Consider the following 23,069-nt stretch of genomic DNA (forward strand, 5'->3'; position numbering starts at 1 on the left):
TACTTTTGCCAGAGCATTGGTGAGACCTATGTCCCTTTTGCACATGGGCCAAGGACCTGAGGATACATTTATTTCTCAGTGGTTTGCAGGAGATATAACTCCTCATAGATGGGGATTGTTTTATTTATTTGTTTGTTTATTTTAGCAATCCCCCCAAGCATACAAAGAAAATCCCTCTCTTTGCTCAAGCAACTCTTCTATTAATAGTGTGCTCGGATTTCTTTACACTAACAATGAAATATCAGAAAGGGAAAGTTAAAAAAAAATCCTCTTTAAAATTGTGTCCAAAAAATACCTAGGAATTGAACTTCCCTGTTGGTGCAGTGGTTAAGAATCTGCCTGCCAACGCAGGGGATACAGGTTCAAGCCCTGGTCTGGGAAGATCCCACATGCCACAGAACAACTAAGCCCGTGTGCCACAACTAACTGAGCCTGTGATCTATAGCCCGTGTGCCACTACTACTGAAGCCCATGCACCTAGAGCCCGTGCTCTGCAACAAGAGAAGCCATCGCAGTGAGAAGTCCACGCACTGCAACAAAGAGTAGCCCCTGCTCGCCGCAACTAGAGAAAGCCTGCGCGCAACAATGAAGACCCAACATAGCCATAAATAAATAAATATAAGGTACTTAAAAAAAAAAACCTAGGAATAAACTTAACTAAGGAGGTGAAAGACCTATATGCTGAAAACTATAAAACACTGATAAAGGAAATTGAAGATGATTCAAAGAAATGGAAAGATATCCTGTGCTCTTGGATTGGAAGAATTAATATTGTTAAAATGGCCATACTACCCAAAGCAATCTACAGATTTAATGCAATCCCTATCAAAGTAACATTTTTCACAGAACTAGAACAAGTAATCCTAAAATTTATATGGAATCACAAAAGACCCAGAATTGCCAAAGCAATCCTGAGGAAAAAAGAACAAAGCTGGAGGCATAACCCTCCCAGACTTCAAACAATACTACAAAGCTACAGTAATCAAAACAGCATGGTTGGGCTTCCCTGGTAGCACAGTGGTTGAGAGTCCACCTGCCGATGCAGGGGACACGGGTTCGTACCCCGGTCTGGGAAGATCCCACGTGCCGCGGAGGGGCTGGGCCCGTGAGCCATGGCCGCTGAGCCTGCGCGTCCAGAGCCTGTGCTCCGCAACGGGAGAGGCCACAACAGTGAGAGGCCCATGTACCGCAAAAAAAAAAAACAAAAAAAAAACCCAGCATGGTTTTGGCACAAAAACAGACATGTAGATCAGTGGAACAGAAAAGAGGGCCCAGAAATAAACCCACACACCTACAGTCAATTAATGTATGACAAAGGAGGCAAGAATATACACTGGAAAAAAAAAAAAGAATATACACTGGAGAAAAGACAGTCTCTTCAGTGAGTGGTGTTGGGAAGGCTGGACAACCACATATAAATCAATGAAATTAGGGACTTCCCTGGTGGTCCATTGGTTAAGTATCCGTCTTCCAATGCAGGGGATGCAGGTTCAATCTCTGGTTGGGGAACTAAGATCCCACATGCCATGGAGCAACCAAGCCTGCATGCTCTAGAGCCCATGTGCCATGACTAGAGAGCCCGCATGCCGCAACTACTGAGCCCATGTGCTCTGGAGTCTGCGTGCCACGACTAGAGAGAAGCCCGTGTGCCGCAATGAAGATCCCACAATTAAGACCTGATGCAGCCAAATAAATAAATAAATAAAATTTAAAAAAATCAATGAAATTAGAATACTCCTTCACACCATATACAAAAATAAACTCAAAATGGTTTAAAGACCTAAATATAAAACATGACATCATAAAACTAGAAGAGAACATAGACAAAACATTCTCAGACATAAATGATAGCAATATTTTCTTAGATCAAGTCTCCAAAGGCAAAAGAAATAAAAGCAACATAAACAAATGGAACCTAATCAAACTTAAAAGCTTTTGCAGGGACTTCCCTGGTGGCGTAGTGGTTAAGAATCTGCCTGCCAGTGCAGGGGACATGGGTTCAATTCCTGGTCTGGGAATATCCCACATGCCATGGAGCAACTCAGCCCGTGCTCCACAACTACTGAGCCTGTGCTCTAGAGTCCATGAACCACAACTACTGAAGCCTGCATGCCACAACTACTGAAGCCCATGAGCCTAGAGCCCGTGCTCCACGAGAGAAGCCACCACAATGAGAAGCCCACGCACTGCAACGAAGAGTAACCCCTGCTCACTGCAACTAGGGAAAGCCTGTGCACAGCAACGAAGACTCAACACAGCCAAAAAAAAAAAAAAAAAAATTTATAGAAAGCTGTTGCACAACAAGGGAAACCATCAACAAAACAAAAAGACAACCTATGGAAGGGGAGAATTTGCAAATAGTGCAACTGACAAAGGGTTAATATCCAAAATATACAAACAGCTCATATAACACAATATCAAGAAACCAAATGACCCAAACAATAAATGGGCAGAAGACCTAAATAGACATTTTTCCAAAGAAGATATACAGATGGCCAACAAGCACATGAAAAGATGCTCAACATCACTAATTATTAGAGAAATGCAAATCAAAACCACAATGAGGTATCACCTCACACTGGTCAGAATAGCCATCATCAAAAAGTCTACAAATAAATGCTGGAGAGGGTGTGGAGCAAAGGAAACCCTCCTACACTGTGGGTGGCAATGTAGATTGGTACAGCCACTATGGAAAACAGTGTGGAAGTTCCTTAAAAAACTAAAAACAGAGCTACCATATGATCCAGCAATCCCACTCCTGGGCATATGTCCGGAAAAAACGAAAACTGTAATTTGAAAGGATACATGCACTCCAATGTTCATAGCAGCTCTATTTATAATAGCTAAGACATGGAAACAACCCAAGTGCCCATCAACAGACAACTGGTTTAAGAAGATGTGAGATATATACATATATATAACACAATGGCATAATAGCCATAAAGAGAATGAAATATTGCCATTTGCAGCAACATGGATGGACCTAGACATTATCATACTAAGTAAGTCAGATAGAGAAAGATATATTATATGATATCACTTATATGTGGAATATAAAAAATAATATAAATGAATCTATATACAAAACAGAAACAGACTCACAGACATAGAAAACAAACTTATGGTTACCTAAGGGGAAAGAAGAGAAATTAGGAGTATGGGATTAAAAGATACAAACTACTATACATAAAATAGGTAACCAACAAGGATTTACTGTATAGCACAAGGAACTATATTCAGTATCTTGTAATAACCTATAATGGAAAATAATCTGATATATATATATATATATATACATAAATAAAACTGAATCACTTTGTTGTACACCTGAAACTAATACAATATTGCAAATTAACTATACTTCAATTAAAAGAATAGTGTGCTCGGGGCACACTATCACCTATTCTGCCTTTTAAAAACTCTCATTTAACATCCTATTTGCTGGTACAATCTGTGAATTGTATGGTAAGAATGGAGGGTGAGAGAGCTGTAGGTTTCCACCACTGAATCAAAAATACTTACCCTGGGGGACTTCCCTGGTGGTCTAGTGGTTAAGAATCTGCCTGCCAATGCAGGGGACTCGAGTTCGATCCCTGGTCCGGGAACTCAGATTCCACATGCTGCCGGGCAACTGAGCCCACATGCAGCAACTACTGAGCCAGCTACTCAAGCCACAACTGCAACGAAAGACCCCACATGCTGCGACTAAGACCCAATGCAGCCAAAAATAAATAAATAAATATTAAAAAAAGAAATTGAATAAAATGTTTAATACTAAAAAAAAAATACCCTGGTCGCTTTCCTGACCCACTCAGTTCTTCTGAGCTGTGTCAGACTGAGAGGTCAGGCAAAGGAAAACACGCTCTTCTGTGCATCTCCTCCACTCTCAATCCCCTACCAGCACTACTTTATTTCTGATACCAGACCTGGGGGTTTTCCACACAGCAAACAATTCTGCAACACCAGCTCGGTGTCCTACAATTTAACTCAAGCCTGGCACTATCTGCCTGGAGATAGCATCAGATCCCACAGATCAATCCCACAAGACTGCCCCCACTTCAGATGCCGATTGCAAGTCCTGGTGTTACCTGTCCTTCTAACTGAATGGCTGTAGATCACAGGTTCCTATGACCCTCTCTTTGGGTTAGATTAATTTGCTAGAGTGGATCACAGAACTTAGGAACACAATTTACTACTAGATTACTTGCTTATTAAAAATGATATAACAAAACCCAAATATATACTTACTATAAATCACCATATCACCTTAGACCATGGTAATACCCTGGATAAAAAGGAAAGTGAAAATTTTGGAGTAAAAATAATATGGAGCAACATGTATTGAGTGCTCACACATGCCAGGTGCTGGCTAAGGTTTCATTTCCTTCAATCCTCATCAGAACCTACAGAGTAGGTACTGTTATTCCCAATTTGACAGTTAAGAAAACTGAGGACCAGAGACAGGGTACCTGGGGTCACCCAGATGGTATAAGGTGGAACTAGGCTCAAATCTGGACAAGCTGGGCTTAGAGCCCATGTCTGAGAAGGTTTTCATCCCTCTGGAATCAGCAGCTTCATGAAGCAACTTCATCATTTAGCTTAACAAATTCGCATGATCCCCTGGCTCCTAAAATGCACCCTTCCCTTGTTTCAGACAGTGGTTCCCACTAACACCAGGAGTTGATTACAGTGACTGGAATGAGGAGGAGGAACAGATCCTAAGGAGATTAGAAGTGACCATCTGAAGGGACAATAGGAAAGATTAATTTGGGAAAGTTTCACAGAAGGAAGACGCCATGTGTACATCATGTCCAAATCATGTGCAACTCTGCAAGGTGGAAATGATACTCTCTCATCACCTCTTGTGAGCTGGTACCTCTGTGGGCATGACATCTGCAGCCCCTCCCTGAGGGGATTTTAGGAGGAAAGATGGGATGGTTGCTGCTGATGTTGGAGAGGAACTGGCTGAGGTGGGTGGTTTACTACCTGGGAGTGTCCCACTGGGAGGGAAGGACATAGATGTTGGCAAAGATAAGCAAGGAATGGGAACAGGTGAGACAAGTTCCTGGGAAGGTGGCCAAGACCTCAGGGCCAACTTTTGTGCAGATTCCTATTTTGAGAGGGTCAAGGTTGAGCCCTTGTCTCGCAGGATTCCTCCTCCTCTGAACCCCAGGGTGCCCTGGCCTTTTCCAAGAGCTTTACTTCTTCTACCTACCTTTGCAGAGAACCTTCCATGAGCCAGGACTGTGTTGGTTCCCCGGGGCCTTCAAAGATGAAGTCTGCTCTCTGGGAGCTCTCAAGTTCGTGGGAGGTAGGATGTCAAATGCTCATCAACAAGGAGGCTCTGGGGTTGGACTGCCTGCCTTGGGCCCCAGGCTATACAACTTGCTGCTGTGTCACTGTGGCAGGTTACCTAAATTTCCTTTGTTCCAGTCTGCTCATCTGTGAAATGATATTTACCTCACAAAGCAGCAGAGAAGTTTATAATTAGAATGGATGTAAAAGCACTTAGCAAACTGCCTAGCTCATGGTAAGCACTCGATAAATGTTTCTGTTATAAGCATGAAGTGGAAGGGACAGAAGTGAGGTAAGGGGTCTGGGAGCACAGAGAAAGGAGTGCCTAACTCTGCCTGGAGCAAGAGCTGGTTACTGATGACCTCACTAAAGGAGTTATTTAAACCAGGGGCTTTGGTCTAGTTAGGAGGAAGTCAGAGAATGGGCATCTTGAAGATGTTGCCCAGGTGATTCTGATATGCTATCTGCCCCTGAGCCACCAAGAACCATTAACTACTCTTTAAAAGTAACTTTATTGTTAAAAATTACATTTCATAAGCCTTGCAAAATAGAGAAAAGAATCACCATCCCCCAATCCATCTCTCATTAGTATATGATGCCCTGTCTTTTTCCTCATGAATTTTGTTTTTGTTGTTTTAATCGTTTTTTTAAAAAATAATTTATTTATTTATTTTTGGCTGCATTGGGTCTTCGTTGCTGCACTAGGGCTTTTCTCTAGTTGTGGCGAGTGGGGGCTACTCTTCGTTGTGGTGTGCGTGCTTCTCATTGCGGTGGTTTCTCTCGTCGCAGAGCACAGGCTCTAGGCGCTTGGGCTTCAGTAGTTGCGGCACGCAGGCTCAGCAGTTGTGGCTTGCGGGCTCCAGAATGCAGGCTCAGTAGTTGTGGTGCATGGGCTCAGCTACTCCACGGCATGTGGGATCTTCCCGGACCAGGGCTCGAACTCGTGTCCCCTGCATTGGCAGGCGGATTCTTAACTACTGTGCTACCAGGGAAATCCCAATCGTTTTAATTATAGTGCATGTGATAGTTCCTGTTTTGCATTTTTGTCTTACTATGCAATCATAAGCATGTTCACTACATTGTTTTCCTAATGGATTTTTACTTTAAACTGTTTTTCCTAAATATAAGTGGTTTATGTTCTCTTAAAAAATTCCCAGTCTGAATTGGTATAAAAAAGAAAGTGCAAGTCTCAGTAGTCCTACTACTGAGAGATAATCACTGAGCATTTTTATGTGTTCTTCTAGATTTTTTTTTTTTTTTTTTTTTGCGGTACGCGGGCCTCTCACTGTTGTGGCCTCTCCCGTTGCAGAGCACAGGCTCCGGACGCGCAGCCTCAGCGGCCATGGCTCACGGGCCCAGCCGCTCCGTGGCATGTGGGATCTTCCCGGACCGGGGCATGAACCCGTGTCCCCTGCATCGGCAGGTGGACTCTCAACCACTGCACCACCAGGGAAGCCCCTAGATTTTTTTGGGGGGAAATAAACACATATATACTTTTTAAGTTTAAAAAGTTATTTTAGGTTATTTTATAATCTGTTTTTTACTTAATTATATATGCATCATAGATAGGTTTCCAAGTCAATAAGTATAGTCATACATAATTGTTTCTAATGACTGCACAGATTTAATCTTATGTCTATATCAAATTTATGTAACTAATCATTTATTGCAGGATTTTTAAGTCGTGTATACATGTGTGTGTGTACTTCTCCACCATGTGGATAATTTACTTAAACATTTAGCTATTTTTGGATATTTAAGTAGCATTTCTTCTTTTGTTTTAGCTATAATAAGTAACAATGCATTGAAAAATCTTGAGGAATATGGCTTTTCCCATATTTTGAATAATTTCATGGAGTGGAAGTATTGGGTCAAAGGGCAGGGACATTTTATGATTCTTGATTTGTATCACCAAGCTGCTTTTTCAAAGGGTTGTTTGTGCCAATTCTGATACTTTCAGCAATGTGTTAGTACCAGTTTCTCACCTCCCACGCCACTATCAAAGGTGGTAGATGGAGGGGGGATATTTTCCCTAAGCAGCAAAGGAGGTGGACTAAAGGAGACAGGATAGAGAGAGGAGAAGAGGGGAGAGTGAACATGGGGAATGGAGGGAAGGAGAAAGAAATAACCAGAAACAACCATTTGCCTGTAATTTTTTCCAGTGGGAAAAGTAATTCATGCTCCTTGTAAGAAACCCACTTTTCCATAAATATTTACATTTAATATGGAAAGTCCTCCTCTGGTGACAGGCTCTGCTAACAGTTTATGTATATTATTCCATATTATTTCTTTTACTAATATTAATATATAACTTGTTTTTAAAGATCTAGCTTCATACTATACACAACATAGTGAAACATTTCTACTGGAGATTATATCTTAGGCAACTTTGGAATGATTCCTTTAAGTGTGCAGATAATTTTTAGTTTGAATATCTAATTAGGATCGAATGAGAAGCAATACTGCCCCTTTTCCCTGCCAGAGGGCTCTCCCTATTCCTCATCAACAGTCCCCTGACCTAAGCAGCAGTCCCTCGGAGCCAGTTCTGCGAGGGCTTCTGCTCCCTCTGTTTCCCTTTCCCCTGGCTGCTGCTTAGGGGGTCAACCCCAGGCGACCTGCGGACCCTCTGTGGGTTGGGAAGCCAGTAGCCAAGGGCGAAGGCCGGTAGCTGCTCACAGCCCTCTGGGGGGCCTTATTGGGCCTTCCTTGCCCTCCACTTCCAGAGCCTCAGTGCCTAAGATTAACCCAACCATTGTTGCAAAACTCTCCTGTCCAGGCAGAACGAAACCCATCGCCTTGGGGCAGGACTGACCTGACTTTTCTGTCTTTATGGCTTCTCTCCGCAGGTCGGGACACCACTGCCAAAGTGACAACAGCAGTTCCAAGCGCTCTGACCTGCTTTTCGCGGAGCCTATTTGGGCTCAGGAAGTCCCACACCTGGCCTGGGGCGTAGCCCTCACGTGACCCGCAAGCTCTGACCGCCCGGTCTGACTCAGTCTTTCAGCTTCCGCAGAACACCTTGTCAGCCCCGTGACTCAGTTTCTCCATTTGCTCACGCGCGCCAACAGCGTGAGGCACCTGTGCGGAAGGCGGAGGTGCCTCGGACGCTTCTCCAGAGTACGTGCTCCCGGACGAAACCCCAGAGACGGGCATTTACGCCGCCCAGAGCCCTCCTTCTGGACGTGTCCTGCACTGGACCTGGTAAAGAGTCCGTGCTGCCTGGGGTGGCAGTGACTCGGCCAGGTGCACTGGCAGGACTGCTTGAAAGACACCCTCCTGGGGCCGGCCCGCCATGGTTCTTGAAGGGCCCAGGCCGTAAAGGGGCTGATGGGGAGACGACCGGTGCCCTCGTCCGTGCCCACTGCCGGCCGCCTGACGCAATCTGTGGCGTCCTTGCTGCACGTCTGAGCTGGGGAAACCTCCCCAGCCGTTGCATCACTCCTGCCGGGTTTGCTACAGAGGTGGAGCCGAACCAATCAGCAGGCGCGCTGGGCCCAGCGCAGGACGCGCACTTACCCATTCAGGGGGCGGCGCGGTCAACCTGGCAGCAAACTCCTAAGGTGATTGGCCAAAATGGAATTTGCCCCGCCCCAATAACCGCGGCAGCTGGCCGCGGTGGGTGGGGCTTCCCGGCCGGAGGGTTTAAAGGGGACCTCGGACCGGGCAGCGCAGCTGGAGCAGCCAAGCAGTGCCAGGCAAGGTAGGTACTTCCGTGGTCCTTCCGTGCCCGCGTCGGAGATCAGCCCCGGAGGCCGCCCAGGCCAGTCCCTGTATCCGGCACCATGAAGCAGGAGTCTGCAGCTCAGAACACCCCGCCCCCCTCGCAGCACCCCCAGGACGACTGCGACCCCCAAGCGTTGTGGATTTTCGGGTACGGCTCCCTGGTGTGGAGGCCCGACTTCGCCTACAGCGACAGCCGTGTGGGCTTCGTGCGCGGCTACAGCCGCCGCTTCTGGCAGGGAGACACCTTCCATCGGGGCAACGACAAGATGGTGAGCATCTGCCCATGCCCGGGTGAATGACGGGGGTGGGGGACAGGATAGTGGGCACCGCGCTGGTGCCCTGGAATGTCAGGGTCTATCTGGGCAGACGGTGACTCCGTCCCGATGGGGGAAATATGTAAACCTTGCTTACATATTTTGGCTTAAATTTGTGTGCCCAGTGGGTCACTGTGTGATGGCTATAGGCTGATCCTGTGGATCACCGTGTTGATGAATATTTCTGATTATCAATCTGGGCCACTGCCATGTGTCTACTCCTGTTACATCTATGCATCATCCCCCTGGATGAGTGGGGGGCTCTCTGAGGCCTGGGACAGAAGGGTTACTAAGAGTTTTCTCTACCAATGATGGCAGAGCTCATTTCTAATTTGTTTTTTTTCAAAATCTCTCTTCCCTCCTCAGCCTGGTCGTGTGGTGACCCTCCTTGAAGATCGTGAGGTAAGTGCCAGAGTCAAGAAAGAGACCCAGCTTGGAGGGGTGCAGACAGACAGAGCTTGTGGATCCTTGGCTGCAGGCTAGATTAGATGCCCCGCTGGCTGAGGGGAAGGGTGGGTCTAGCTAAGTGCTTCTCATAAGAATCACCTGAGGATCTTGTTAAATTACAGATTTTAATAAAATTTAGAGTGGCCTGAAACTCATTCCTAACAAGCTTACAGGTGATGCCATTGTTTCTCAGACCATACTCTGAGTAGGATTTCTGTTCTTTCTGGGGCTAGACCACCTTACCAACCCGTGTTAAGGGAGGATGAGGGCTTGATATATTGCTACTAGAGGGCTCACCAGCGCTCTGCCCACCTCCCTTACAAGCACAGTACTGGGGTGGGACTAGAAGGAGCTGTGTGACTGACCCCAGTGCCCATGTTTTCTCCTAGGGCTGCACTTGGGGTGTGGCGTACCAGGTGCAAGGTGAGCAGGTGAATGAGGCCCTGAAGTACCTGAATGTGCGGGAGGCAGTGCTTGGCAGCTATGATACCAAGGAGGTCACCTTCTACCCTCAAGATACCCCTGACCAACCACTCAAGGCATTGGCCTACGTGGCCACCCCGCAGAACCCTGGTTACCTGGGCCCTGCGCCTGAGGAGGCCATCGCTACGCAGATCCTGGCCTGCCGAGGCTTCTCTGGCCACAACCTTGAGTACTTGCTGCGCCTGGCAGACTTCATGCAGCTCTGTGGGCCCCAGGCACAGGACGAGCACCTAGCAGCCATTGTGGATGCTGTAGGCACCATGCTGCCCTGCTTCTGCCCCACTGAGCAGGCTTTGGCACTGGTCTGAGGGGCTGAGCCCCTACATGGACACAGGGGCCAGGTCCCCACTCCAGTGCACACAGACAGACTTGATATAGCTGGAGCCCACTGAGAAGACTTGGTGGGCCGACAGGGGCCTCTCTTAAGCTCCTGCCTGTCCGCCAGCCCCCAGATCTCCTACCTGACACTGACTTACTACTTGAAACTTTATTTATTGCACCATGTTGGTGTGGTGGGCAGGGTGGGGGGCCTGCCCTAGATATAGGGGCCCTGCTGAGTGGTGCCCCACCCCAGGCGCCTGGTGCCTGACCATATTCCCCCCAGTGCTGCTGCTATCCCCATACTACCCAGGCCTCCACCTCCCCAGGGAGCCTCCAAGAGCCTTGACCCTCTGCCCCCCACTCCAGACCTACCATTCCCTAGCCGCAGAAACAACACCCGCCAAAGGTCCCAGCTTGCTGGTGAGGGTAGGAGGGAGTGAGGAGAGGGGGCCCTACAAGAACTGAGGCCCCTGCCAGCCCTACTCATCCCCCAGGCCCCCAGGGCAGAGCTGGATCTGGAGGCCAGACACAGCTGCTGAGGCTGGGCCTAGACCTCTTACCCATTTGGCTTTGTTTCCCTGCCCTTCTGTCTGTCTGTCTGGGCCACTCCTGTCTGTCTGTCGGTCTATTTCTGGGAAGCTCATCGGTATAGGCCGTGGCACCTTCCCAGTTTGTCCCATACTATAATCCATAAACTGATCTCATTATCGGTGCTGTGCTGGAATGTGGTTTTTTCTTCAGATGGGGGTTTGGGGTGAGTGAGGTGCTGAAGCCCTGGAAGGCTCATAAGAGGGGAAGGGGCTCCCTCTTCATCCCCATGCCTCTGTCCCAGAGAGGGGGCAGCTGAGCAGGCAGGACTACCAGGTTACATCGCTCCTGTGATCGCGATTCACGTCTTAGTGCACACAAAGAATGCCCCCGCTGAGGCATGCAAATTCAGCCTGGGCAGCTCTACTTGGCAGCCCTGTGAGGAGTCCTTGCCACCGACTTGGTACCCGGTGTCTCCTCCCAGCTGCCTTGAAGGGGCTGCTGGGCTTGCAGTTCAGACCAGGTCTTCCTCCAGTTGCAGGGTCAGAAGCTGCCTCTTCCTGACAGTGAGGCTGGACCTCTGGCTTCCTGCTGAAGGAGCCATGTGGGTTAAAGGAGCTTAAAGGGTAAGGTGATGACAACTTGTAAGACCATGCTGACAGTGCAGGCCTGGAGGACCTGGTGGCCCTTTGAATTCTGAGGTCTAGGTGCTCATTCTTGCCTCCTGTGCCTGTGGTGTGGGCTGTGCCTTCTCCGTTACCCTGACCCACCAGGACTCAAGCCCATGATGGGATGAGTTGCCGGGCACCCTCTGGATTGCTGCTTGTTCCCCATCTGCCTGCCCCTGGCTACTCTTCCGTCACCCTGGCCCTCCAGGTGCAAATCCCAGCCCCCAAGGTCTCAGTCTGGCCCTGGGCTCCTCAACTGGGAGTGGCCCCTCAGTGGATTGAGCCTTTACTCCTGGACCTGCAGAATGGGTGCAGGGCTTTTGCAGCAGTAGAGCCTGGCTCCAATCCAGCCCATCCCTCACTTGCCCAGTGACCTCCAGAAAAGTATTCAGCCTCTGAGACTCAGTTTACACTAGGACGCTGTGTGGTATGTGTTGCTGCCCCTCTTGTTGTGGCTGGTGTCCTGGTTTGGTCTGGGTGTCCCCAGCAGGGTCAGCTCCGACCAAGCTGAGTGGCCCTTGTGCCTGGGGAGGGTGCCCATTTGTTGGCAGCCTCATGTTTTGGCCATTGATGGGAGAAGTATGGAGTCCAGCCAGGTTCTTCTGGGAGCTTGGTCAGGACAACACATCCGGAGGAGGCAGCGGGTGGCAGGGAGCCCTGGACAGCCGCCTCCTATGCCACGGTAGGGCCAGACAACCAGTCTGGGTGCTCAGAGCAGAGCCATGCTCTATATGAATGGCGCTGGGGGTTCGGAAGTTTGCTTGCCAGCTGCACATGGGCTCGCATACTTCAAGCCATTCATTCAGCAGGTATTTACTAAGCTGCTGCTACATGCCAAGCACTGATCTAGGCACTGGGGATAGAGCAGAGAAGAAATCCTCCTCCTCAAGGAACTTTGAATCGTGACCATTCAGCATGAAAAGTGTCATGGTGGGAATAGGGCACTCAGCTTAGAAAGGGCTCTTGACCCTGAGAGGTTGAGGGAGGTCAGGGTAGGCTTTCCAGGGGAGAGAATGATGGGGCTGAGAGGGGGTCTCTAGTGATCAGAGGCACGGAACAACTTGTACCAGAGGCGGGTGCAAGGTCAGACCAGCTGGGACAGAGTGGCACGGGGAAGGGGACATGGGGCGGGACAGGTGGCAGGACCTCATCCTGCTGGCTGCTCTGCTGAGCTGTGCTATGGAGGAGGCATTCCTCCTGCGTCGCTGGGGGCCCCTGTGGATTCTGAGTGGGGAAGAGACTGCTTAAAAAGGAATACTGGCTGCTGTGTCAGATTTGAGGAGGAAGGTCAAAGGCCAGGGAGAGGGAAGGTGGCCTGAGCTGAGGGGTGCAGTGGGAATGGACAGGAGGATGGATTTGAGAGCGATTTAGGGAGTGAGGTCGGCAGGATTGGTTGTGGCTGGTTGATGAGTAGAGTGAGGAAGAGGGTAGAGGGCCAGGGTTCCTGGTGCAGAGGCAGAGCTGGAAAGGGTGCAGGTGGAGATCTGTCCTGTGTGAGAGTGTCTGCCCTGCGGGGGCCTGTGGGGCAGTGGCATCCCTGTGGATGTTCAGGAGCAGCTGGATACGGGGGTCTGGGACTCAGGAGAGTACTATGGGCTGGAGTTAGAGGTGTGGGAGCCACACCCATCAAGACGGTCCTTGAAGACCTGGGAGTGGAGAGAAAAGAGAACGAGGCCCAGTCCAACCCTGAGGCCCCCCAGCCCTGGTGGGGTGAGCGAAGCAAGAAGAGTTGGGAAGGGCTTCCCTGTTGGCGCAGTGGTTGAGAATCTGCCTGCTAATGCAGGGGACACGGGTACGAGCCCTGGTCTGGGAGGATCCCACATGCCGCGGAGCAACTAGGCCCGTGTGCCACAACTACTGAGCCTGCGCATCTGGAGCCTGTGCTCCGCAATAAGAAAGGCCGCGATAGTGAGAGGCCCGTGCACCGCGATGAAGAGTGGCCCCCGCTTGCCACAACTAGAGAAAGCCCTCGCACAGAAACGAAGACCCAACACAGCAAAAATAAATAAATAAATTACTAAACTCCTACCCCCAACATCTTCTTTTAAAAAAAAAAAAAAGAGTTGGGAACAAGCAGCTGGAGAGGCAGGAGGAGAAACAGGAAGGCATGGTTTTCTGCGAGCCAGGGTCACACTGCTGAGATGCTAAGGAAAACAAGGACACAGGAGTGTCCACTGGATGAAATGCCAGGCAGTCCTCAGTGGTCTCAGTGAGAGCAGTTTCAGGATCAGTGGTGGGAAACTACAAGGTAGGGCTGAGAAGCTAGTGGGAGGAAAGTAGCTCTCAAGAAAGTTGGCTGCTAAGAGGAGAGAGAAGCAAAGGGGTAACTGAAGGTGTGGGGAGGGCGTAGGAGTCTCAGGACCCCAAGAGCTTTTGTTGATGTGTGATATAGCGATTGACAACATTTAGTGTATTAGGAATTGAGAAGTTTAAAACATATTTATCAATTAAATTTAAAAAATAAATCCATTATATGTTAACATATTTTAAAGGAAAAATGATTCTATTTTCCAGAACAAATTTAGTGAAAGGAGTGGCATTGTTTTATTTTTTATTTATTTATTTTTTTGCGGTATGCGGGCCTCTCACTGCTGTGGCCTCTCCCGTTGCAGAGCACAGGCTCCGGATGCGCAGGCTCAGTGGCCATGGCTCACGGGCCCAGCCACTCCGCGGCATGTGGGATCTTCCCGGACCGGGGCACGAACCCGTGTCCCCTGCATCGGCAGATGGACTCTCAACCACTGCGCCACCAGGGAAGCTCCTGTTTCAAATTTTTAATATCTGACTTTAATAGAAGCAGTTGGATTCTCAGCTGTTTCTGCATTCCTTCTGTGGCAAATTCATATATAGTTCTGGAAAACTCCATTGTACACTTGGAGTCAGTTCTTGGAGGAAGTGTTAGACTTTACCTTGTAGGGAAGTTGAGTTCTGTGGTGATGTTTTAATTTTTTCATGTGTTTTTCCTCCCACAAAAGGGTCTTTGTTTGTTTTTGTTCTTTTTGTTTTGTCTGCTTGTCAAGCAGACAAGTGTTGTGTTCAGGTCTGGGCTTAAGGAGGCTTGTGCTGGTGGCAGGGGAAGGCCGCAGGACGGGCAGGTGCTGGGGAGGCATGAACTAAAAGCAGGAGCAGGGAACATGGGGACGTTGCCTGGCAGCCAGTTGAAAACGGGGGACAGGCAGGAGGGAGGAGACTGGGGAACCCCAGGGTTTTGCTGAGAGGGGGCATAAACAGTTCAGGGGCGTGTGGGCAAACACCACTCTGGCCTCTGAGCACCTTTCTAGGGCTGACAGACTCTTAGGGGTTCTCCAGGTTGCCCCCCACTGGGTTCCAGGAAGGACCACGTTCCTCTGAGGGCTGTCGTTCCCCTGAAAACAGTGGTGGCAGAGAACCAAAGGGTGTGGGGAGATGGACCTCAAAATGGGGAGACCCTGTCTTTCCCCAGGCCTGGCTCTGAGGAGGGTCAGGGTGCTCCAGGGCCAGGTTGGGGTGGCCCTGTCACAAGGAGAGTGTCCCTGAGGGCCAGGCTCAAAGCAGGAGGGTCAGCCTCCTGCCCCACAGCTAGGGTGACCATATATCCCAGTGTGCCCAGGAGGGGCCTAGTTTACTCCTGTTGTCCTGAGGTAATTATTACTTTCACTCTCAAAAGCCTCGAGGTTTGGAGTGTTTAAATGGCATGGTGTCTGTGGAAACTGGGACCGAGCAGGATTGTTTTTTTATTTTGGCTGCGCCATGCGTCATGCAGGGTCTCAGTTCCCCGACCAGGGATCGAACCCCTGACCCCTGCGGTAGAATCGTGGAGTCTTTACCACTGGACCACCAGGGAAGAGGGCCAGGGAAGTCCCCAAGCAGGATTGCTTTATCTGGCGCCTGTCAGAAGAGGCTGACCAAAGCCTCTGACCACACCTGCCCTCTGCCCTCCTTGCCCTGTTCCTGGGCCCTCAACCCCTGCCCAGGGGCCCGTGGAGGCCACTCTCCTCTTCCCTTCCCGGGTGCCTTTGGAGAGTCCCGCCAGGCCTGCCCTTCCCGGTTCAGGCCCGTCCGGGGCATTTCCCTGGGCTGTGAGGGAGAGCGGACACACCCTGAAGGCTCCACCACCACGCCGCTCTCCTGTCACCGGCCCAACCCCTCCAAGAAGGAGAGGGCACCGCGCGCGTCCGCGCCCTCCCCCTGCTGTGCCCGCCCCTCCCGCTTCATCCGGGGACCCTGGCCCGCAGGCGCCCCTCCGGCTCGGCGGCTCCCCGGTCCTTCCCGCCCCCCAGGAAGGTAGAGCCCGGGGTGAGCGCTCCCCTCACCAAACCTTAAACGTGGGCCCAGTCTGCTTCCTCAAACCTTCAGGCGTTCCGCTGTCTTACCGGACCTTGGGGCTCCCTGTCCCGTCCTACCTCCCCCGCCCTAATGCTCACCCTCTTTCCCTGGACAACAGTCATGCTCTCCAAAGGGATCCGCCTTCCCCAGTTTGGTGCCCTCCTGGATATTTATTTCCTACAAAATGTAAAATGCAACTCGGCCCCCGGCGCCTGCTCTCCCCTCCCGCCTCGGCCTCGCGCTCCCCCCGCCACGCCCCTCCATCCCGCCGCCTGCCTGCTGTCTCCTCCCACCTCGGGCTATTTTTGGTCACCAAGGCTTTGCTCCTACTCTTTTCCCCCTGCTAACCACTTTGCCCAGCCCTCTCACATCTTTCTGAACTCAGCGTCGGCCTTGTGCCTGCATAAGCTGCTGTGGACCTGGGCTGGGGCTGGCTGGTGCCCCCCCCCGCCCCCCCTCCCGTTTTGAGCCCAGCCTGTCGTATTGACGTGATCTGCTTGCAGATCTGTCCCCACTAGGCTCAGCACGCCCCCCCTTCCCCAGGGCAGGAACTGAATGTCGCCCAGCTCGTTGCCCAGCTCTGGGGCCCCACGGGAACTCAGGGGACCTATGGGGAACCGGGTTTAATGAGACACCCCTTATGAACGCAATGTCACGTTTCCCCTTGGAGGGAAAGGACCCGTGGAAACCTGTCACCACCAAGGGAGAGTGCCAAGCCGCCTCCTTGGGCTAATATTCAAAGTGAATGTTTCTGTGCACAGCCCAGGAATGTGGGACTGGGAGCCACCGGGGTGAGGGCAGACCCAGCACGTGCCTGACTGGGGCAGTACTGACCCACCCTGGGCTGCCCCCTCTCAGCCCCTCTGTTGGTCTGAGAGAGGTCAGGCCCTAAACACACACCAGAGGAAGGACCGCCCTTTGGCAGGCATGTCAGGGGCAGGGTCGGTGCCCTTGCTAGTCCTCCCTGCTCCGGGCGCTAAGTTGGAGGGCTGTTTGTGCCTGTCTCATGGGAGCTGGACCCTCCTGGGAACAACCTGAGGGTGCTGGTGACTGGGGGAAGAAGGGGACAGTAATGTACCCACCTGCGGCTTCCCCACTGCTGCAGTCAAAGACTCCTGCCAGGCACAGACCCTCCTGGGGCTGTCATGTCCACGCCAGGTCAGGAGGGTGGCTCTGGCTGGGAGGATGCTGAGTCCATGGCGGTGAAAGCTGCTCACGTGGGGTAACCGAGTCATCCATCCACAGGAGTAGGTCCTCATCCGTGGAGGTTTCCACAGGAAGGGAGACCAAGTTCCTGCTCACAGGCTACTTGTACGGACCTGACAGAAGCCTGCAAAACGCCTGCAACATGCAGGGTGACTTCTTGCTTTGTCTTACACCCTCCATTCCCCCACCCTGAAAGCCTCTTCCCTGCCAGCTCTGGCCTGGCTAATTAATCACTCAGACTTCAGCACTCAGTTGAGATGTCCCTCCTCCGGGAAGCCTTCCCTGAACCTTCTCTACCCGACCACCAAGGCCTGGCTTTGGGGCCCTGCTACGCATCTCTGACATCTCTGCTTTTTATCTTGCAGATCTGATGGCACTGTGTTCGTTGTTGGCCTCCCAGTGGACTGTGGGCCCTTGAGGTGCTTCCCAGAGCCTTCACACAGTAGGTGCTCACATTGTGTTTGTTGAACGAAAGCCCACACACTCAGCAAGAAGCAGGCACTGGCGAGGGGAGGATGGGGACTGCGGAGGGCATTCTGTGCTCTCTCCTCACAAAAGGGACTATGCAGCAGAGGTGGGGGGGGCTGGGGGGGGGCGCAGGGGAGGGGAAGAGGCAGACCTACCATGACTACCGCCACCCCAAATCTGCCAGGGCTTCATACCCTGGTCAGGACATTGAACTGCTGTTCAGATGCAAAGAATGAGCACTGGGCTGGGATCCAGAGGTTCCAGTCCTGTTTTAAGTCTGTGTCTTAGACAAGGCACTTTTCTTCTCTCTGGGCCTCCGTCTCCTCAAATGTAAAATGAAGAGCTGCACCAGAAACCCGCTCCCATCCAGTTCCAGTGGCTCCTCTTTTTCAGGAGGGACATGAGCTTGGGGTCGGAGGGACTGAGCTCAAGAACCAGGGCTCCATGTATCCTGTGAGTCCTTGGCCAGGTTATTTAATATCTCTGAGCTGCAATTTCTTCATCTTTAAAGCAGGAATGATAATCATAACTATCTCTTAGATTCTTGGGATTAGATGTGCTATCAGGTGAAAGACTCTTATATACTTTATTTATGTTAAAATATTTATTTAGTTAGTTTGGTTGTACCAGGTCTTAGTTGCGGCATGTGGACTTCTTAGTTGTGGCATGTGGACTCTTAGTTGCGGCATGCATGCGGGATCTAGTTCCCCAACCAGGGATCGAATCCAGGCCCCCTGCATTGGGAGTGCGGAGTATTACCCACTGGACCACCAGGGAAGTCCCTATGTACTTTAAAGCACTATGTGAATGTTGGTTATTGTTTAACACTATTATTTTTCACCAGCACCTAATTAGTTACTGGATTATCTCTAACCTCACTAGAGTGTAATCTCCACAAGGGCCAGAGCCAGCACCTCCCTGTTCATTGCTGTGTCTTTGGTGCCCAGCACTGAGCCTGGCTTATCTCAGGCCCTCAAAAAATATTTGCTGGCCAAATAAATGGATAAATGAAGTTGGCTGAATGACTGTATGAATGAACTCTATTCACTTAGCAGAGCACTGAGGGCAAATCAGGTTGATGGGTAGAGGGAGAAAGGGAAAAGCGGGTGGAGGCAGAGGAGGAAGGGGGTGCTCCCTGGGCTGCCCCACTCTGCTGTGTTGGGGAGGGTGGGTGAAGAAAGGCAGGAGGAGAAATGACAAAAAAAACCCCAAAAACGTGGGGCCATGAGAACAAGGCCACACAATTCTGCTGGGTGCCTTGCAGGTGGCCTCTCCAGATGAGCCCTCTCCCTGGTCAGTGCCCACCTCCACCTCTCACAGCTCCTGCCCTGCCAGCAAGTGGGGAAAGGGACGAGAAAGGAGGACTGACTGAAAGCCAGGCCATTGTGGTTTGTTTACCAATAGCACAGTCCTCCTGGGTCATGATACAGCCAGCAGCATCTGACCCAGCTAAATATATCTCCTCTGCTGGCCTGGACCACACAGCCAGCTCCTGAAGGCCAGGGACCACCCGCTCTTCCCTCTGGTTTGGGCCCTGGGCCTCCTCCTGACCTTTGAGCTCTGTGTCCCCAGGGAGCCAATGGCTAATCAGGTCCCAAACCAAATGCAATTGCTGGCTGAACCCAGGAGGACAGTTTCATTTGGACAGACTCAGGGGACTTAGGGGGGGAAAGTCCAAAATTTCCAGCAATAGGAAACCAAATGGCCCATCTCCCTTCCATGGCATATTTGAGTAATTATGAATGTTTAGGAAGAATATTTATTAATGTTCAGAAGACATTTTACTCTTTTTACAGTATTCCTTAACATTAGTGTGTAAGTGAAAAAAAAAAAGCATACAAAGTTAGACACATAGTATGAATAAAATCATGTATTTAAAAGGCATAGAAATATGTCTGGAAGGAATTACCAGAAACTGTCAACACAGTTTGCCTCCCAGGAGGGGAACTGGGGGCCAGGGGAGGGGATGGAAGAGAGACTTTTTATTCTTATGCCCTTTTGTATGTTTTTGATTTTGAACTGTGCAAATTTATTACTTATTCATAAGTCAGTCAAATATGTAATAAAATGCAGATCTGAAAAAGAAAAGGCCTGGGCACAAAGAGGCTCTGGACATCCCCTCAGAAGTTAAGAGCACTGATTTGGGTGGTGGGCCATGCAGGGTGCTCCCTTTTCTACCCAGAGTTAAAGCTGGCCCCAGGCCCAGGTAAACCGGAACACCAGGCTTGCAAACTGGAGCAGATATTGATGCTCAGAAAAGACATACCTGCCTTAAAATATCTCTCCATAGTGTCTGACATTCCAGTCCATGCCCTTCCCTGAAGTACAGCTTCTCTAAAGTCCCCTTGAAATTATTAAGGTGTATTGGGGGGATGCTACCATTTTATCATGAGAACTGAATTGAAATCCGAAGACACATTGTAAGAAAGCTTTCGTTGTGGGAAATATCTTACTTTCTTCTTGCTTCTGAGTGTTTTCTAAATTTCCCTTAAAAGCATACTTCTTGGACTTCCCTGGTGGCACAGTGGTTAAGAATCCGCCTGCCAGTGCAGGGGACAGGGGTTCAATCCCTGGTCCGGGAAGATCCCACATGCCACGGAGCAACTAAGCCCGTGAGCCACAGCTACTGAGCCTGCGCTCTAGAGCACGCGAGCCACAACTACTGAGCTCGCGTTCTGCAACTACTGAAGCCCACACGCCTAGAGCCCGTGCTATGCAACAAGAGAAGCCGCCGCAGTGGGAAGCCTGCACACTGCAACGAAGAGTAGCCCCCTCTTGCCCCAACTAGAGAAGGCCCACGTGAAGCAAGAAGACCCAACTCAGCCAAAAAAACCCCCACACTTCTGTTCTTTTTTTGTGGTACGCGGGCCTCTCACTGTTGTGGCCTCTCCCGTTGCGGAGCACAGGCTCCGGACGCGCAGGCTCAGCGGCCATGGCTTACGGGCCTAGCCGCTCTGCGGCATGTGGGATCTTCCTGGACCGGGGCACAAACCCGTGTCCCCTGCATCGGCAGGCGGACTCTCAACCACTGCGCCACCAGGGAAGCCCCACACTTCTGTTCTTAAAGTGCTTGTTATAATTATATATCAAATAACACATGATCATAGTAGAAAGTTTGGAAAATACAGAATGGTATAAAGAATTAAAATTCATTCATAATTCCTCCATCCAGGAAAGTTTGCATCCTTCTATTCCTCTTTCTTACTACTCTATTAAAAACGTTTATTAAAAAATAAACTTCAGTTATTTTGTGTCCTACTTTTTCACCTAAGATTAAATTGTGAGCATTTTTTCCTATGTCATCAGATATTCTTAAAGATATGATTTTTAATGGCCACCTAATAGTTCAACATAGTGATGTACAAAATTTATTCAACCCATCCTATATTGTTTCCATTTGGGTTGTTTCCAATATTTTGCTAGGTTCAGTTATGCTGCCATGAAACCTTTGTTTTAGTTGCGTTTAACAGAAAATCCAGTTCCAGTGGGCTCAAGCCATGGACTTATTGGTGAAACTCAAAAGTTATGAGGGGGCTTCCCTGGTGGCGCAGTGGTTGAGAGTCCGCCTGCCAATGCAGGGAACACGGGTTCGTGCCCCAGTCCGGGAGGATCCCACATGCCGTGGAGTGGCTGGGCCCGTGAGCCATGGCCGCTGAGCCTGTGCGTCCGGAGCCTGTGCTCCACAACGGGAGAGGCCACAACAGTGAGAGGCCTGCGTACCACAAAAAAAAAAAAAAAAAAGTTATGAGGAACGGAACTTCTGACAAGGCTCAGTCTGGGCTCCTGCTCCATTACCCAAGGTTCAAAGTTGAGAAGCCTTGCCCTACAGCAAACTTGATTATTCCCTGAAAATAGATCCCTGAAACTAGAGTGGCTGGGTCAAAGGCATGGATATTTCTAAAATTCCTGACACAGATTGTCAGATTGTCCCACACAAGGCCCTAACACTTTACATTCCCACCCTGGATCTGGGTGTGTGAGGCCTAAAGCTTATACAATTTGGGAAAGCCCTCTTTAAGAAAAAGAATACAAATTAAGCACAAAAGTGAATATTTAGAATAGAAAAAGAAAAAGCTTACAAATACCTCAAAAATCATAAAATAACATTATTTATCAATAGATTGAAACATATGAAACTGCCATATTTGTAGATTAAAAAGCAATTTTATGTTGTTCAACCTAAAACTTTTCCTGTATATTTTTGGCTGCATCTCCTTTTTTTTCTTAACAACTTCACTGAAATATAATTCATGTACCATACGATTCACCTTTTAAAGTGTACAATTCAATGGCTTTTACTACATATTCACAGAGGTATGCAGCTATCACCACAATCAATTTTATAACATTTTTATTAGTCCACAAAGAAACCTCACACCTTTACTTCTTATTACCCAATCCCCCAACCCTATGCAACCACTAATTTACTTTCTGTCTATAGATTTGCCCATTCTGGACATTTCACAATCATATAATACCTGGTCTTTTGGTGTTTGGGTTCTTTCACTTAATATAATGTTTGCAAGCCTCATCCTATTTGTAGCACAAATCAGTACTTCATTCCTTTTTATGGCTGAATAATATTCCATTGTATGGATATACCACATTTTATCTGTCCATTCATCAGTTGATGGACATTTGCATTGTTTCCACCTTTTGACTCTTGTGAATACTGCTATGAAGATTCATGTCTAAGTTTTCTTGTAGACATGTTTTCATTTCTCTTGGTACACCTGGAAGTGGAATTGCTGGGTCATATTGTTAGGGTTCTCCAGAGATACAAAACCAATAGGAGATATAGATAGATAGACAGATAGATAGATAGATGATAGATAGGTAGATGATAGCTAGATAGATAGATAGAAATAAATTGGTTCATGTGACTATGGAGGCTGACAGGTCCCAAGGTCTGCAGACCTGCAGGATGAGTCTGCAAGCTGGAGAACCAGGAGAGTCAGTGGTGTAGTTTGGTCCAAAGGCTAGCAGGAAGAGCCACTGTTTCAATTCCAGCTTGAAGGCAGGAGAAAGCCAATGTTCCAGTTTGAAGGCAGTCAGGCAGGAGGACTTCTCTCTTACTGGAGGGAGTGTCAGCCATTTTATTCTATTCAGGTCTTCAGTTGATTGGAGGAGGCCCACTAGCATTAGGGAGAGCCATCTGCTTTACTCAGTCTACTGACTTAAGTGTTAATCTGATCCAGAAAACTCACAGAAACACCCAGAATAATGTTTGACCAAATGTCTGGATACTCTGTGGCCCACTTAAGTTGATACATAAAATTACAGTAACAGTATATGTTTAACTTTTTCAGGG

At 49.4% G+C, this 23,069-nt stretch overlaps 1 protein-coding gene across 2 annotated transcripts; it reads left to right on the forward strand.

Moving 5' to 3' along the window:
- Positions 1 to 8,967: 8,967 nt before the first annotated feature.
- CHAC1 (ChaC glutathione specific gamma-glutamylcyclotransferase 1) lies at positions 8,968 to 10,570 on the forward strand. Of its 2 annotated transcripts, XM_065872730.1 has the most exons (4): positions 9,078 to 9,287; positions 9,699 to 9,734; positions 10,169 to 10,210; positions 10,346 to 10,570. In XM_065872730.1, exons 1-4 carry the CDS (start codon positions 9,078 to 9,080, stop codon positions 10,568 to 10,570), a joined length of 513 nt encoding a protein of 170 aa, XP_065728802.1. The 2 variants fall into 2 exon arrangements, with proteins under 2 accessions (XP_065728803.1, XP_065728802.1); XM_065872731.1 differs by having other exon boundaries at positions 8,968 to 9,287; positions 10,169 to 10,570.
- The last annotated feature ends 12,499 nt before the right edge of the window (positions 10,571 to 23,069 follow it).

This window comes from Phocoena phocoena, chromosome 2 (genome assembly GCF_963924675.1).
Source record: "Phocoena phocoena chromosome 2, mPhoPho1.1, whole genome shotgun sequence".
Taxonomy (NCBI): Eukaryota; Metazoa; Chordata; class Mammalia; order Artiodactyla; family Phocoenidae; genus Phocoena; species Phocoena phocoena.